General features: G+C 44.0%; 1 protein-coding gene and 1 pseudogene across 2 annotated transcripts in view; one reads left to right on the forward strand and one right to left on the reverse strand.

The window, feature by feature from the left end:
• Window positions 1-3,087: 3,087 nt before the first annotated feature.
• Window positions 3,088-16,766, forward strand: part of EZH1 (enhancer of zeste 1 polycomb repressive complex 2 subunit) — a 30,213-nt gene continuing 16,534 nt past the window's right edge. The window contains exons 1-5 of the mRNA XM_082861250.1: window positions 3,088-3,103; window positions 14,670-14,760; window positions 15,359-15,479; window positions 15,604-15,705; window positions 16,612-16,731. Coding sequence (XP_082717376.1) covers window positions 15,363-15,479; window positions 15,604-15,705; window positions 16,612-16,731 — 339 coding nt within the window. The 5' untranslated portion in view covers window positions 3,088-3,103; window positions 14,670-14,760; window positions 15,359-15,362. The remainder of the gene's footprint in view (window positions 3,104-14,669; window positions 14,761-15,358; window positions 15,480-15,603; window positions 15,706-16,611; window positions 16,732-16,766) is intronic.
• LOC309975501 (eukaryotic translation initiation factor 1-like) lies at window positions 11,085-12,106 on the reverse strand (annotated as a pseudogene). Its single transcript has one exon. The product of its transcript is annotated as a eukaryotic translation initiation factor 1-like (transcript).

The following is a 16,766-nucleotide window of genomic DNA, read 5'->3' on the forward strand; positions in this document are numbered from 1 at the left end:
GTCAGAGATACAGCATGGTAAAGCCAATAAGATCATGCTAAAATACATGCAAATTAAAAAGGATTTAAGAAAATGGTCAAGTAAATAATGCTCTTCTTCTCCAGGGAGCAAGTTGAGCTGGTATTAATCAGTATATTAGTGTTGCTGGACTCTCGGCCAAGCCCAGGAGGATGGCTGCCAAGGCAAATCAGGCATCAGGTTTCAGAAATTAAACACATTATTTTATTTTTCCACAATAGGGAACTTTGAGGAAAAAAAAAAAAAGTCCTATTAGGCTACTCAGCACACTTTGTCCAGTTTCCTTCAGCCCCAGAGGCCTCCAATTTAAGAGCAAAATGAGCAACTGGAAGCCAGGAGTGACACAGTTATTCCTTTCTCCTATTAACTGCCTGGGGGTGGGGCTGGGAGGAGTGGGGCAGGGGTGATGGTACTGTTTTTCAAAGGTCTAGTAGCTGACCACTTGCCAACAGTTTTTCTACGAATTTATAGGGCAAAGACGTAAAGGGTTGGAAAAGAAAAAGTTAGAGGAAGAGCTGGCCAAAGATTGGCTGATAGCGTCTCATGGACCATGGTCAGCTAAGAAGGAGCCTGGTCTCAGGAAAAACTCTCTCCCATCAGAGAGGGAGAGAGGAACCAATTGGCAGACAAATTTTCCCCAAGAACCCCACACTTACTGGTGATGTGGAAAGTTGGTTTTATAATCCTCTAGTGAACAAGGATAACTAAACCCTGGGTTTAGTCCTATGTCTAACATTGTGATGGATATCAGAGAGGTAGACAGCCTGGTAGCGAGTATAAAGTGGTAATGGAGTTGAAGCTGGGGGAGATCCTGGGGGGCTGGCAGGAGGAGGTGGAGCTTGAGCTGCATTGTACACTCTGATATGTACAGATATATCCCCTCTCCTTCCTTCCTTTCCACCTCAAAATATTTTTGTAACCATATTTTCTTTGTTATCACAGAATGTCTTTGTATCTCTCCTCTTGTCACTTGGCATACTTCCTGAAAACCAAGTGGTCCACTTCCATGGTGTTAGTTAACAACAATAAGCTGATGGTTCTCAAACTGCTCTCCAGTCTCAGTCCTGACATTCAGATCTTCTGAACATCTCTCCTTAGATAACCCAGATTCTTTTTTTTTTTAACCTGCTGCCTGTCCCCTTCCTCCCCTTTTAAACCCATATTCTTTTTTTTTTTTTTTTTTTTTTTTTTGCGGTATGCGGGCCTCTCACTGTTGTGGCCTCTCCCTTTGTGGAGTACAGGCTCCGGACACGTAGGCTCAGCGGCCATGGCTCACAGGCCCGGCCGCTCCGCGGCATCTGGGATCTTCCCGGACCAGGGCACGAACCCGTGTCCCCTGCATCGGCAGGCGGACTCTCAACCACTGCGCCACCAGGGAAGCCCTAAACCCATATTCTTTATTTCAACAATTATTTATGTAGTGTAATGGTTCTCAAACTCGGTTACACAGTGGAATCACCTGGGATGCTCTGAGAATTCTTGAAGCACAAGCCAAACCCCAGACCAATGTATCAGGCTCTCTGAAGGTGGGAGGAAGAAATCAGTAGTTATTAAAACTCCCCAGGTGATTTCAATGTGAACCAAATTTGAGAACCACTGGTCTAGAAAGCATTTGGAATGGAAAGGAACATCACTGAAAATTGCCAAGTATTAAGGAATATTTGCCTTGATTTTCTTGTGAATTGGATATAAGCAAGAGGAAAACAGAGAAGTCAAAGGTTCTGATATAAGGAAAAGAACACTAAATCTGCAATCCAGAGACCCGAGTTTAAGATCTGACAGAACAGTTTTTCATCTGTGTGAGGCAAGTCTTTTAACTCCTTTACACCAGAATAGCCTCGTGTGTAAAACTGAAATCCTTCCTACCTACTTCATAGAGTTGTTATGAAAATTATTTGAAGAAAAAAATGATTATAGGCTTTTAAATTATGTCTGTGGAGACAAATTTAAGGTAATGTTATTTTGTATTTTAACTTTATATTTTGAAATAATTTCAGATTTACAAAAGAGTTACAAGTGGTAGAGAGTTCCTCTATGCCCTGGAGCAAACTTCCTCAAATGTTGAAGAAATGCGATTGCCGAAACCAGGAATTAAGATGGAAAAAATACTATTAACTAATCTACAGACCTTATTCTAATGTCATCAGTTATCCCACTGGTGTGCTTTTTCTGGACAAGGATCCAAGCCAGGATCACACATTACATTTAGTTGTCATGTCTGCTCAGTCTCCTCTAATCTGGACAGTTCCTCACCCTTTGCCTTTTTTAACCTTGACATTTTTGAAGATACTGGCTAGTTATTGTGTAAACTGCCCCTTATTTTGGATTTGTCTGATGCTTCCTCATGATTAACTCAGCTTATGCATTTTTTTCAAGACAACTATGTAAGTGATTTTGTACCCTTCTCATTGCATCATATTGAGAGGTACCTAGTAAGAATATCTCTCAGCACTAGTAATGTTAACTTTGATCACTTGGTCAAGGTGATGTCTGCCAGATTTCTCCCCTGTAAAGTTACTCTTTTTCCTTTGGTAACTTACAGGTATCTTGTGAGAAGATACTTTGACTCAAGGCAACTGATTTGAATCTAAGTGACTGAGAAAACTATTGACAGAAATAGGGCAGTCCGGTGTAAATAAAGCAAGAATGATAACTTAGAGCCCATAGACGGGCGTTTGAGGGTATTTGTAGATGTGAAGGATCTGTAATGAAGGGGTTCCAGGTTGGTTTCAAATTATGAAGTGAGGCATGTCACTAGAGTGTGGGGATGATGCAACTACTGGATAAAGTCTTAAAGATATTAATGGCTCCGGGAGGTTTCCCAAGAGCCCTTCCTGTCCCCTGACAGCGTCGCCTTGGAAACCATCGGGCTCGGGTTGCACCACCTCGGACTCCCGAGTTTGGGGTATTGGCGCCAAACCGCAGAAGTGCGAAGAAGGATGCCCAGCCGGCCTGACCAGCGGTCGCGGGCAACGCAGTGCGCACGCGCCGGGAGGAGGCGCGGGGCGGGGCCGCGGCGTGGGGGCGGGGCCGCGGTGCGCAGGCGCCCTAGCGGCAGGTCCCTGCGGCTCAGGATGGAGGATGAGTGAGTAAACAATCCTGGGCCCGGCGGTGGGGCCGGGCCTCCGCACCTTGCCACCCGGGGCCTGAGGGAGGGAGAGTCGAAGGGGTCAGAGAACTGGAAGGAAGCGGAGGAGCACACTATCTGCCTGGCGGGGGGTAGCGGGGCGCCCACTCCCCGTTCCGAAGGCTGGGGAAAGGGGGCAGCGGGGCGAGAGAACCCCCGGCGAGAACCGCGTCTGCGGCGGGGAGGGCGGTGTGTCGGGGAGGAGGAGCGGCGGGGGCGGGCCCGGGGACGGGGAATCCCGTTGGAGGGCGGGGTGGGGTGGGCGGGAGCCCCAGCGCCGGGAGGGCGTGGGTGGGCGGTGGCACCTGCGGGGGCCCTTAGCGAGGTGGACTCCCGGGGACCTGGGGCAGTGCACGGGAAGGACCAGACAAGGGGGCTCAGCGTGCGATGACTTTGGGGGTGTTGAGGAAGCGGTGGCAATAAAAACAGGGTGAGGCGAGTGAGGCTCCTAAGGAGCAAAATGGAAAGGGGAGCTCACTGTTGGGGTCGAGCCGGTGCCGCGTGCCTCCTTCGGGTTTGCGCACTAGGCGCCCAGCTAGTCTCCCCCTAGTCCCAGCCCTGAGTAAGAGGCTTCTCTCCAAATTTGGTCTCGCGCCAATCCCTGCCCACCCCAGAATTCTCTTGGGGATCAAATAATGTAAGGGAAAGAGCCTTGAAGCAAGGCAAGGTGGTGTATTTGGGACATGCCTGTTAGGAAATGTGGGACAAACTTATTTAGGTAAAAAGCGACTACTGAGAAATTGTTTCGGGGGCGGGGAGGGGAAGGAAGGTGGAAGGATGTTCGTGCCGCCGATGGAAATATTGAGAGTGGGCTTTTCATAGGTGAAATATGGGATTGTTAATAGAGTCGCCTAGGTATCGAGTCTAGGGCTACAGGGGTGAGGATGGGGGCTAAGAGCCGAGGTAGCCGAACCACTGGGTGCGTGCGAAGATGGCCTTGAAAGTGTAGGTCTTTTCTTCCGCGTTTGCTGCCATGACGCCTTTGAAGAGAAAAATCCCCCACCCGGTGCTTTTAAGTTTAGGAAACTTGAAAGACGTTTCCAGCCGGAGTAGGTGCTAACTCCATCAGAGGTTTCTGTGAGAGCTTGTCTACTTTAAGCCTTGGAAACCCCAGGACTGGGATGTGTGGCATTGATAAAGGAGATTACTTAATTGCGTTGAAGAAATTATTAGGAGATAAAGTACTTAAAACACACACACACACATTTATAATAGAGGAAAGGATCATCTGTAAAGATGTAATAATACTGTTATTGTCAGGGTGTATGCTGAGTGTGTACAGTGTGAATTAATTCTCCCAGGGCAGAGATGTTGGTTTGTTTATTCACTGATGCACTTTAAGCACTAAAACACTACGAGGCACACAGTAGGTGCTCAATACATGTTTGTGGAATAAATAAGTAGTGGGACGATCTCTGGGACTGGGAGTTGGGAGATCTGGATCCTAGTTCTTCCACTACCTGGCAGAGTACTTACAGGCCAATCACGGAACTCGACGCCAGGGCACAGCTTTAAAACTTACTGAGGTGGAAATGACTTTTTCATTATGGTGTTACTTTATTTATTATTATTTTAAAAATAAATTTATTTATTTATTATTTATTTTTGGCTGCGTTGGGTCTTCGTTGCTGCGTGCCGGCTTTCTCTAGTTGCGGCGAGTGGGGGCTACTCTTCGTCGCGGTGCTCAGGCTTCTCATTGTGGTGGCTTCTCTTGTTGTGGAACACCAGCTCTAGGCACGCGGGCTTCAGTAGTTGTGGCACGTGGGCTCAGTAGTTGTGGCTCGCGGGCTCTAGAGCGCAGGCTCAGTAGTTGTGACACCTGGGTTTAGTTGCTCCATGGCATGTGGGATCTTCCCGGACAAGGACTCGAACCCGTGTCCTGTGCTTTAGCAGGCGGATTCTTTTTTTTAATTATTTTTTAAAAAATAATTTATTTAATTTATTTTATATTTGGCTGCCTTGGGGCTTGGTAGCTGCGCACAGGCTTTCTCTAGTTGTGGCGAGCGGGGGCTACTCTTCATTGTGGTGTGCAGGCTTCTCATTGCGGTGGCTTCTCTTGTTGCGGAGCACGGGCTCTAAGGTGCACGGGCTTCAGTAGTTGTGGCACGCAGGCTCTAGAGCGCAGGCTCAGTAGTTGTGGCGCACAGGTTTAGTTGCTCCACGGCATGTGAGATCTTACCCGACCAGGGCTCGAACCCGTGTCCCCTGCATTGGCAGGTGGATTCTTAACCACTGCACCACCAGAGAAGTCCGGTGTTACTTTAATTCTCTTTGAAACAGCACTAGAATAAGGAGCCTAGGATTAAAAATGAAATTTTATTCCCAAGAAGACTTTCATGAGAAGGGAAAAGGGGAGAAAACGTAGTTGGTTGGACTTGTTTCTCTTATACTTGCCTTGGAATTAGCATGCCTTTTAAAACCATTTAAAATATTATTTATGTCTCTTTAATTCTTGAGATCTGAAACCTGGCTTCCTTAGTTCTCCAGGTAACAATTCCTGCCCTTGATTTGTGCCTTATGTGAAAATTGTAACAATTTATTTTGCTAAGTATATCTTTTTCCTGTCCTGTACTAACTTTAAAAAGTCTCTACTTTGTTGACTAGCTACTTCCCAAAGAAGGTTTGAGGCAGCAATACTAAAAACACATTACATTTCTGCAAAGGATAGTTAACTACAGAGAAAGAGAAAAAAACAGGACGGAGGAGCTGAATAGGCATTTTTCCAATGGAGACAAACTGATGGCCAACAGGCACGTGAAAAGATGCTCGTCATCACTGATCATCAGGGAAATAAATACAAGTAAAAACCACAGTGAGGTACCACCTCACACCTGTTAGAATGACTTTTACCAAAAAAGACAAGAGATAACAAATGCTGGTGAGAATGTGGAGAAAAGGGAACCTTGGTGCACTGTTGGTGGGAATGTACATTGGTACAGTCACTATGGAAAACAGTATGGAGGTTCCTCAGAAAATTAAAAATAAAACTGCCATACAGTCCATCAGTTCCGCCTCTGGGTATTTATCTGAAGAAAATGAAAACACTAATTCAAGAAGATACTTGCCTCCAGTGTTCAAAGCAGCATTATTTACAATAGCCAAGATACAGGAACAACCTAAGTGTCCATCAGCAGATGAATGGATAACATATGAGATACATACACACTCACACACACATACACAGAATATTACTCAGCCATAAAATTTTTGCCATTTGGGGACTTCCCTGGTGGTCCAGTGGTTAAGAATCCACCTTCCAGGGGCTTCCCTGGTGGTGCAGTGCTTAAGAATCTGCCTGCCAATGCAGGGGACACGGGTTCGAGCCCTGGCCCGGGAAGATCCCACATGCCGTGGAGCAACTAAACCTGTGCGCCACAACTACTGAGCCTGCGCTCTAGAGCCTGCGTGCCACAACTACTGAAGCCCGCACGCCTAGAGCCCCTGCTCTGCAATAAGACAAGAAACCACAGTGAGAAGCCCGCGCACCACAACGAAGAGTAGCTCCCGCTTGCCGCAACTAGAGAAAGCCCGCTCACAGCAATGAAGACCCAACACAGGCAAAACTAAAAACAAATAAATAAATTTAAAAAAAAATCCTCCTTCCAATGCAGGGGACGTAGGTTCGATCCCTGGTCAGGGAACTAAGATCCCACATGCTGAGGAGCAGCTAAGTACACACGCCGCAGCTACTGAGCCCTCGTGCCACAACTAGAGAGAAGCCCGTGCACTGCAATAAAAGATCCTGCCTTCTGCAACTAAGACCCGACACAGCCATAAATAAATATTTAAAGAAAAAAAATTTTTTTTTGCCATTTGCAACAACATGGATGGACCTGGAGGACATTATGCTTCTTGAAGTCAGACAGAAAAAGACAAATACTATATGTTTTCTTTTATATGTGAAATCTAAAAGATAAAACAAAAGAACAAAATTTTTAAAAATAAAAATATGTTGAGAAAGATGAAGAGAATTATATCAGATTAAGATTGAGGGAGAGGGTTTTAAAAGGAAAAACTTCTTTTAGAGAACACCTCCATTCCAGAAAGTCCCTGGTTTTGTTTGTTTGTCTTTAATTTGTCCAAACTGTGTATTGGGCTCTCTCCTGGCCTCTTTAGTCCAACAGACTGTCAATGGGGACTTCAGTGCTCCAAAACTTAAAGTCAAGAGTTCCTCAATGGGTAGAGTTCAGTGCCTCTGATGTGTTGTGTTCTCTGACACACTTGCCCTAATATTTTGATTCAAAATGGAATAACTAAAAAGTCTTGTTTTACTGAATGATAATGAGCAGTCTATATATATATATATATTTTTGTTGTTGTTGTTTTGGCCAAGCCATGCGGCTTATGGGATTTTAGTTCCCCAACCAGGGATCGACCCCGGGCCCTTGGCAGTGAGAGCATGGAGTCCTAACCACTGGAATTCCCAGCAGTCAATAAATATTAAGCTTTATGCTAGTGTAATGCAGAACCAGCCAAGGTAGGACTCTAGCCTATTAGGAAGTTCCTTTAACTCTTCTGAATCAGTATTGTACGTCCTAAGAGCCAGCGTTTGGGTCTCATAAAAACTAATCCTGCTTTGATATTTATCACCATTGTCTCAAGTGCACGTGACCTGATTCTTTTAATAAAGCAACACTAGAAAATATTAATGCTATAATTTTATTTTAAATAAGAATTCAGGGGCTTCCCTGGTGGCACAGTGGTTGAGAGTCCGCCTGCCGATGCAGGGGACACGGGTTCGTGCCCTGGTCCGGGAAGATACCACATGCCGCGGAGCGGCTAGGCCCGTGAGCCATGGCCGCTGAGCCTGCGCGTCTGGAGCCTGTGCTCCGCAACGGGAGAGGCCACAGCAGTGAGAGGCCCGCGTACCGCAAAAAAAAAAAAAAAGAATTCAGTGTCGCAACTTCTTGTTAGTAAGGTTCTTTCTGTGCGTATAGTGCCCAGAGACTCAGTGAGTTTTCATAAAAGTACATAGTCATATAACCTTCACCACAAGCAAGGTATAGAACATTTTCATCATCTCAAAAATCTCCTTTATGCTTCTTTCCATTTAATCCCTTTCTAGAAACATTCTAGTAGAATGTCATGTAAGTGGAATCATAAAGTATGAAGTTTTTTGTGTCTGAATTCTTTCGCTTAGCATAATGCTTTTGCGATATATTTTGCATATACAGGAACTGTTTGTTCCTTTTTATTGCTGAGTAGTATTCCATTGTACGTATACACTGCACTTTGTATACATTCACCAATCCATAGATATTTGTGTTATTTCCACTTTTTGGCTGTTACGAATAAAGATGCTCTGAACGTTTGTGTACAGGTCTTTATGTACATATGTTTTCATTTCCCTTGGATAAATAATTAGAAATTGTGTGCCAGGTTTTACGGTAAGTATATATTTAACTTTATTAAAAAAAAAACAAAACTGGTGGGACTTCCCTGGTGGTCCAGTGGTTAAGAATCCGCCTTCCAATGCAGGGGATGTGGGTTTGATCCCTGGTTGGGGAACTAAGATCCCACATGCCACAGGGCAACTAAGTCCACATGCTGCAACTACTGAGCCCATGCGCCAATACTAGAGAGGCCATGCGCTCTGGAGCCTGCGCACCACAACTAGAGAGAAACTGGAGAGAAGCCCGCGTGCTGCAACAAAAGATCCCACGTGCCGCAACTAAGACCCAATACAGCCAAAAAAATTAAAAAGAATAATAATAATAAAAAAACCTGGCAAACTTTTCCAAAGAGGCTGTACCAGGGAATTCCCCAGTACAGCCAAGTTTAGTCGTTAAGACTGCACTTTCATTACTGAGGATGCGGGTTTGATCCCTGGTCTGGGAACTAAGATCCCACAAGCCACGCAGTACGGCCAAAAAAGTCATAATAATAAAAATAAAGTAAAAAAAATAATGTTGCAAAGTGGCTGTACCACTTTGCATTCCCACCAGCAATGTATGAGGATTCCAGTTGTTCCACATCCTTACCAGCAATTAGTATTATAACTCTTTTTAATATTAGCCATTCTTGTGGTTGTATAATAGTTATGTCAATGTGGTTTTAATTTGCATTTCCTTAATGACTAATGATGTTGAGCATCTTTTTGTGTGCTTATCTGCCATTTCTGTATCTTTTTTGGTGAAGTATCTGTTCAAATTTTTATTTTTTATTATTTTTTAAATTTATGGCTGTGTTGGGTCTTCGTTGCTGTGCGCAGGCTTTCTCTAGTTGCCGCGAGTGGGGGCTACTCTTTGTTGCAGCTCACGGGCTTCTCACTGCGGTGGCTTCTCTTGTTGCGGAGCACCGGCTCTAGGCGCGTGGGCTTCGGTAGTTGTGGCTCGTGGGCTTTAGAGCACAGGCTCAGTAGTTGTGGCACACGGGCTTAGTTGCTCGGCGGCATGTGGGATCTTCCCAGACCAGGGCTCAAACCTGTGTCCCCTGCATTGGCAGACGGATTCTTAACCACTGCGCAACCAGGGAAGCCCTCTGTTCAAATTTTTTGCCCACTTTTTATTGGGTTCTTTATTTTATTGAGTTGCAGGAGTTATTTAGATGAAGACTTATGTTTAAACTTCTTGACCATAATAGCATATTTTGGAGTTTATTCTCAATGTATAGGTGAATGTAATGAAAAGCTCTTAGCTTAGTACTTAACTGGAATATAAATAGTGTTTTGTGTATATAAGTAACTAAATAACAGATCTAGTAAAATTTAAAGTATTTTTTGTGTGCCACTTCCTTTGCCTAAGATGAATGGACCCATTTCTCCAAATCTGTTCTAGTGAATGCTGAGTTTTTTGTTTGTTTGCTTTTTTTTTTAATATGTAATCTTGGAAGTGATAGCTGTTGTTAATGTCCAGATGCTGTGAAAACCCATCCTATGGCTGTGTTTCAGGTGTTTATTTTAATCAAACTTATCTGTTCTAAACAGTATGTTTCATCTTCCTCATTCACTTTGTGGGGATTGGCCAACTGCCAAATAAACTTTTTGAGACACCGAAAACACATTAAAAAGCCAAGCAAAATAAATATTGACCCATGGTCACATGAGATTCAAATATCACTTAAATTGTAAAAGGAGGAAGCATGGCTTATTATACATTATGATTGGTTAAAATGCAGTGACATTTTCATGTACATGTGTGTACTGCTCTGGCCAAATAAAGCACTTGAGTAAAATTAGAAATAGTGGGGCTTCCCCGGTGGCGCAGTGGTTAAGAATCCACCTGCTAATGCAGGGACACGGGTTCAAGTCCTGGTCCGGGAAGATCCCACATGCCACAGAGCAACTAAGCCCGTGTGCCACAACTACTGAGCCTGTGCTCTGGAGCCCGCAAGGCACAACTACTGAGCCCACGTGCCACAACTACTGAAGCCCGTGTGCCTAGAGCCTGTGCTCCGCACCAAGAAGCCACCGCAATGAGAAGCCCGCACACCGCAACGAAGAGTAGCCCCCGCTTGACGCAACTAAAGAAAGCCCGCGTGCAGCAACGAAGACCCAATGCAGCCAAATAAATAAGTAAATAGAAATAGTGCCATTAATTATTAGACTATTGTGGTGTGCTCACAGTCATCTCTTTTGGCAGACTGTAGGAGATCATATTTCAGCCATAACTCCTTTTATAATAAAAATAGTGATGTTTTCCTGTGGCCATCTCCTCTAAGAAATCTACACACACACACACACACACACACACACGCGTGCGCGCGCGCGCACCCTAGCAGCTGTGGATTCTTTTCTTTTCCATTACTTGGCCTCCATTTTTACCCTTTTTTCTTTCTTTCTTTCTTCTCTTTTTTTTGTTTCTGAAAACTTTTATTTAAATAAGGGTTTAAATACAATACATAACATTAAAACTGAAGGGAAAAAAACAGTTTGTTACTTCACGTGGCATTGGGCAGTTGTTGCTAGTAAGTTGCGAGCTCTACAGCTACATGACTGATACACCGGTTTGAAATTTGTTCCCTTGTCAAAAGTTTAAAAAAAAAAAAGTTTAACTCTGATAGAAGGTTGGCCTCACATTCTAGTTTGGACATCGATCAGCTAGGATATGTCTGGTCAAAAAGACCTTGGTGGCAAGCCAGATGTTCTGTCACCTCAATAGAAGGAAGGTGGCTGCTCTAAGCTCTGCCCACCTGGTCACGTTGGAGATACCACGGGATCTTTCCCCTGATGATCAAAGACTCCCTCTAGCAGTACAGCTGCCATCGCTGCCTCACCCCATCCTCCACTCTCAGCTTCACCGAGGGCTGTTCAGGTGGCGACATTCTCTTAGGGCAGGGAACTCTGTAGAGGGATTGCTGAGGAGCTTCTGGCCAGACATAGCCGCCTGTGATCTTGGGGCTCTGGACTTGGCTGAAACATCGCTGTTATTGCTTTGTTTCAGGCCGGACACTGCCAGGTGCCTACTGCTTGACCTCTGTTTAAATGAGGGACTTCAAGACTAGACAGCATGGCTCTTTTCAGTTTATTGCATGAAGGAGTTACACTAGTCCAAGTTAAAAGCAGACCCCAGATGGTTACATTACACAAGCTGTGAGGTTTTTAAACTTGTGACAAGGGACAGAAGGAAAATTCTACTCATTGCAAGGAAATCCTCACTTAAGCTTCAGTGAGCCAGGAGCACTTAAAACCCATGAACCTTCAGCTGATCGTCCTTAGCCAGTCCAGTCTACGAGGAACTGGCATATGTTCTTGCGCTGGTCACCCTGTAGCTGAATTACTTCTCCATATTCTGGACGCTCAATTACAGTTCCATTGCAGGCAAATTTCTTCTGAAACGCCGTCACTAGTTTCTCTTTATCGTAATCATCAGCTATCCCTTGGACAGTAGTAAGGGTCTTCCTGCCATTTCTCTGTTAAATTCTTAGATGGTTATAATCCTCAGCGGCAGCAGGAAGCAGATCATCACCCGTACTGGCATCAGCAAAGGGGTCGAAAGAGTGGAGGTTCTGGATAGTGGACATACCATATGATTCCTTTTCCTTGGTGGAAAGGACCTGCACCTGCGTAAGACAGAAGACGGCGGGTTGGGGGGACGGAGCGTCAGGAAGCGAGGGGGCTCGAGGGGAGGCTGCTGAGTCCTCGGCTGCGGCTCAATGACTGGGACCCTTTCCTTCCTTCCTTCCTTCCTTCCTTCCTTCCTTCCTTCCTTCCTTTTTCTCTCTCTCTTTCTCTCTCTCCCCCCCTCTCCCTTTCTCTCTCTTTCCTTTTCTTTTTTTTGGCTGTGCTGCATGGCTTGCACGATCTTAGTTCCCCGACCAGGGATTGAACCCCAGGCCCTTGGCAGTGAAAATGCAGAGTCCTAACCACTGACCACCAGGGGATTCCTGGTTTCCAGTTTTAAATGGATGGAGCAACCTACCTTAAGCTTACTGTTTCAAAAAGGGAAATGAGTGGGAGTTCCCTGGTGGTCCAGCGGTTAAGACTCCAGGCACCCAATGCAGGAGACCTGGGTTCGATCTCTGGTTAGGGAACTAGATCCTGGGTTAGGGAACTAGATCCCGCATGCTGCAACTAAGGCCCAACGCAGCCAAACAAATAAATAAATAAATAATTTTTTTTTTTTTTTTTTAAGGGGGAGGGCTTCCCTGGTGGCGCAGTGGTTGAGAGTCTGCCTGCCGATGCAGGGGACACGGGTTCGTGCCCCAGTCCAGGAAGATCCCACATGCCGCGGAGCGCTAGGCTAGGCCCGTGAGCCATGGCCGCTGAGCCTGCGCGTCCGGAGCCTGTGCTCTGCAACGGGAGAGGCCACAACAGTGAGAGGCCCGCGTAACGCAAAAAAAAAAAAAAAAGAAAAGGGAGGGCTCCCCTGGTGGCGCGGTGGTTATGAATCCGCCTGCCAATGCAGGGGACACAGGTTCGAGCCCTGGTCAGGGAAGATCCCACATGCCTCAGAGCAACTAAGCCCATGTGCCACAACTACTGAGCCCGCGCTGTAGAGCCAAAGTGCCACAACTACTGAAGCCCACGCGCCTAGAGCCCGTGCTCCGCAGCAAGAGAAGCTACCACAATGAGAAGCCCACGCACCGCAACAAAGAGTAGCCCCCACTCACCGCAGCTAAAGAAAGCTTGCGCGCAGCAATGAAGACCCAACGCAGCCAAAAATAAAGAAATTTATGAAAAAATTTTTAAAAATGAAAAAAAGGGGAAAATGAGTTCCAAAGGGAATGGGAGAGGGATTGCAGTACAAAACCAATTGTTTGGGTCATGTGGGTCTCGATAAGGGTAACCTAAGGTTTCTTAGGGAGGCATTTTGTCCTAGATTTGAATCATTTTTTCATTTCCTAAAGCAGATTATTATTAAGCTTGTTCAGGGCAGAAATTATATGAGCAACTGCTTAATATTACATGTGAGCAGGGTGTATATTCTTAAATGGTTTTTTCATTCTAAAAAAGAGTCCCTCTTTTGGTCCCCATTCCATAGAGGCATGAGAGGTACTTAAAAGATGTAGGAAGAAGAGAGATGCTGTAATTTATAGGAAAGAAATTCAGGTCTGCTTAATTTTTGTTATAACCCAGCACCGTAGTAGCTTAGCTTCTGGGATTCAGATTCTTAGGTTATGGTATTGTCGTTGTTAAATTCCCTTCTGCCAGAGAGATAATATTTAACTCACAGAGAATTCTGTTTTTAAGAGCTTGAATCACTTGATTGCTTTAACAGTAAACACAGTGAGTCTGTCTGCTTCTTTGCTATTCTGCCCTTACTTCATTTATCCTTTAAGTTTAACATAGCATTACACCAATCCGTCTGGTTCTTTAAATGAAACATTCAGATATAGTCCTCTTGAAGTCCAGTAGCATGAGATATAATTATGATCTGGTGGTGGCATATGTGTGACAGCGGGTTAAATTTTGCTGTTTTCTTGTCTGTGCTGTCATTTCTTATGGGTGAAAACAGGTAATTTAAAAATGCTTCTAGGGGACTTCCCTGGCGGTCCAGTGGTTAAACCTCTGCACTTCCGCTGCAAGGGACACAAGTTCGATCCCTGGTCGGGGAACTAAGATCCCACATGCCGCATGATACAGACAAATAAATAAATAAAATGCTTCTAAACTTTAGTTTCTGTTTCAAATTTTGGCTCTTCATAGCTCCTTGTAATGTTTTTAGAAATATAGAATGTTAGGTGAAATAAATAGACTTCGTTCTCCAGGAAACCTAAGTAGTTGATGTAGAATAAAAACATAACCTTGCAGATTTTATTGAATTTTTACATGCACTTAATATTTGTTCTTTCTCTAAAATATTAATTTTTGGGCCTGCTGGCTGAGCCTAGAAATTGGTGCAGAAAAGCACACTTGGTAATTGTGAGAATATATTTGTATGTATGACTGGAAGGATAGAATTCAGTAAAATAAAGCACACTTCTCAAATGGCATCAGGTATTATTAGGACCTGACTTATATGCAGATACAGTGGTAGCAGAGACCTCAAAGTCTTCATAGTTCTTAGGGAGCATCCTACTGAGGGAATCAGGGTCTAAACATGCTCCACTGACTTGAAACCACTGTCTATTCTCTTTTGAAAAGCTGAACATTTGTTTGGCCTTTGTGTCTTGCCATTCCTCTGAAGAACAGAAGACACCTGTAAAACTATATCCTTTGCCCTGCATTCTACGAGGTAGGTAGAGTGTGGTACAATAAGTACTTCTTTAAAACTGTGAACCTTAATTCAAACACTGCCCCCCCCAAAAAAGTGATTTGCAATGTTATATATTTCCATGTATCTTGATTTGGAGATAAGATTATGCTGTTGTCATATCCGACCTTTATTGCTAGGCATGTGGTAGATTTAGGCAGTTTGGCGGGTGTAGTTTTATCCTGTGGGTGGATCTTTCCACGAAGCTCTTTGATATTAACTTAGTTCTTGCTAAACATTTCTCTTAATAAGGTAGTGGGTAGACTTCCAAATTTCCAAGTAATCCAAGTTCCTAAATATCTGTGAAAGAACTTCTTGAGAGCTAAATTAAAAACAAGGTACCACAGGAGGACAGAGGCTAAGCTTGTGGGTAATCAGACCAGAAATTGCTGGTATGAAATCTTTTCTTAATTGGAAGTTTCTGTTGAACTCATAGATTTGGGTTCTTTAAGCTTATGTTTTTATGACTAAACGTAACGGGAATGAAAGCATAATTGACCATGTTTATTTGCATTTGTGGAATGCTTCATTTCCAGGCAGTTGAATGCTATTTGTCATCTCTGCCTCTCTTTGATTACAGCAAAATGGATATACCAAACCCCCCAACTTCCAAATGTATCACTTACTGGAAGAGGAAAGTTAAATCTGAATACATGCGACTTCGGCAACTTAAACGGCTTCAGGCGAATATGGGTGCAAAGGTAAAAATACTTCTTAACTGAAAGGTTATGTATTTTAACATATTGATCCAATATGGAGGGGTTGGATTTCTTTTTTCTTAGTCTTCTCTTGAAATCCTGACAGTTTTTTCTTTGGCTCTGCTAGGCTCTGTATGTAGCAAATTTTGCAAAAGTTCAAGAAAAAACCCAGATCCTCAATGAAGAATGGAAGAAGCTTCGTGTCCAACCTGTTCAGTTGATGAAGCCTGTGAGTGGGCATCCTTTTCTCAAAAAGGTACTTCCAGTGTCTAAGCTCAGCCTTCCTCTCTTCCTTGAACTTAAGGGTTTTTTTCTGTATTTGTGATATTAGAAAATAAGGATAATGGATACAGCTACTGTAGTCATCTTTGAATAACTGGGATGGTAATTGTTCTCCTCAGTTAATGAGTATAATCATGAGTTTTTCATAGAAAAATAAGACATTTACTGTCTACCATCCTGGGCTCTGTATACAAGCTTCAAAGCAGCCTTTTTTGTGTCTTGTTTGGCACCTCCACTACTTTGAAATTGGGAAAGGAATGCCATGGATAATGGATAGGAGTATATTGATCAAAGGGACATCCCTTTCTCTAAACTAAAAAATCATCCTAGTTTCTTATAGAGATAATATTTTTTAAATATAAAAAGCAGATAGTTTATGGAGAGCAACTTTCTTTCCCAAAGCAGAATGTGACTGTAATCTCTCTACTACTTTGCTTCCCACTGTACTGTCCCCATCAAGCTATGCAGCTAAGTTGATGTCCACTGTCTCAAAGTTTAGGTCTTCAGGAAAACTTCCTTATCTTCCTCCTTATCTCCCAGGACTCTCAGAGGCCCTTTGCTGTTGGGTTCAGCCCAAGGAGACCAACAGTTTTAGATTGAGATAAACATCAGTTGAGTGTGGGAGGCACTGTGCTGGACTCTGTAGAGGATGCACAGGTGAATAAGAGACAGTTCCTGCTTCCCACAGGTTTACACTTGAGTTGTTCCTTTTAGGAGCTGATTGTTACAAAACCCTCAGCTTATTAATTTGTAAGAAGTAGAAGGCTACTGGGATCATTTTGGAAGGAAACTCCAATTCTCTCTTGGGCTGTGTGCTTGCCCTTCCCTTTCCATGTCATTTCTTACATTTCAGTGTACCATAGAGAGCATTTTCCCAGGATTTGCAAGCCAGCATATGTTAATGAGGTCTCTGAACACAGTTGCGTTGGTTCCCATCATGTATTCCTGGTCGCCTCTCCAGCAGAACTTTATGGTACGTATTGAAAGTACCGTGGTGATTGTTTAAAC

Source organism: Leucopleurus acutus (genome assembly GCF_964270905.1).
Source record: "Leucopleurus acutus genome assembly, chromosome: 19".
In the NCBI taxonomy this organism is placed as follows: Eukaryota; Metazoa; Chordata; class Mammalia; order Artiodactyla; family Delphinidae; genus Leucopleurus; species Leucopleurus acutus.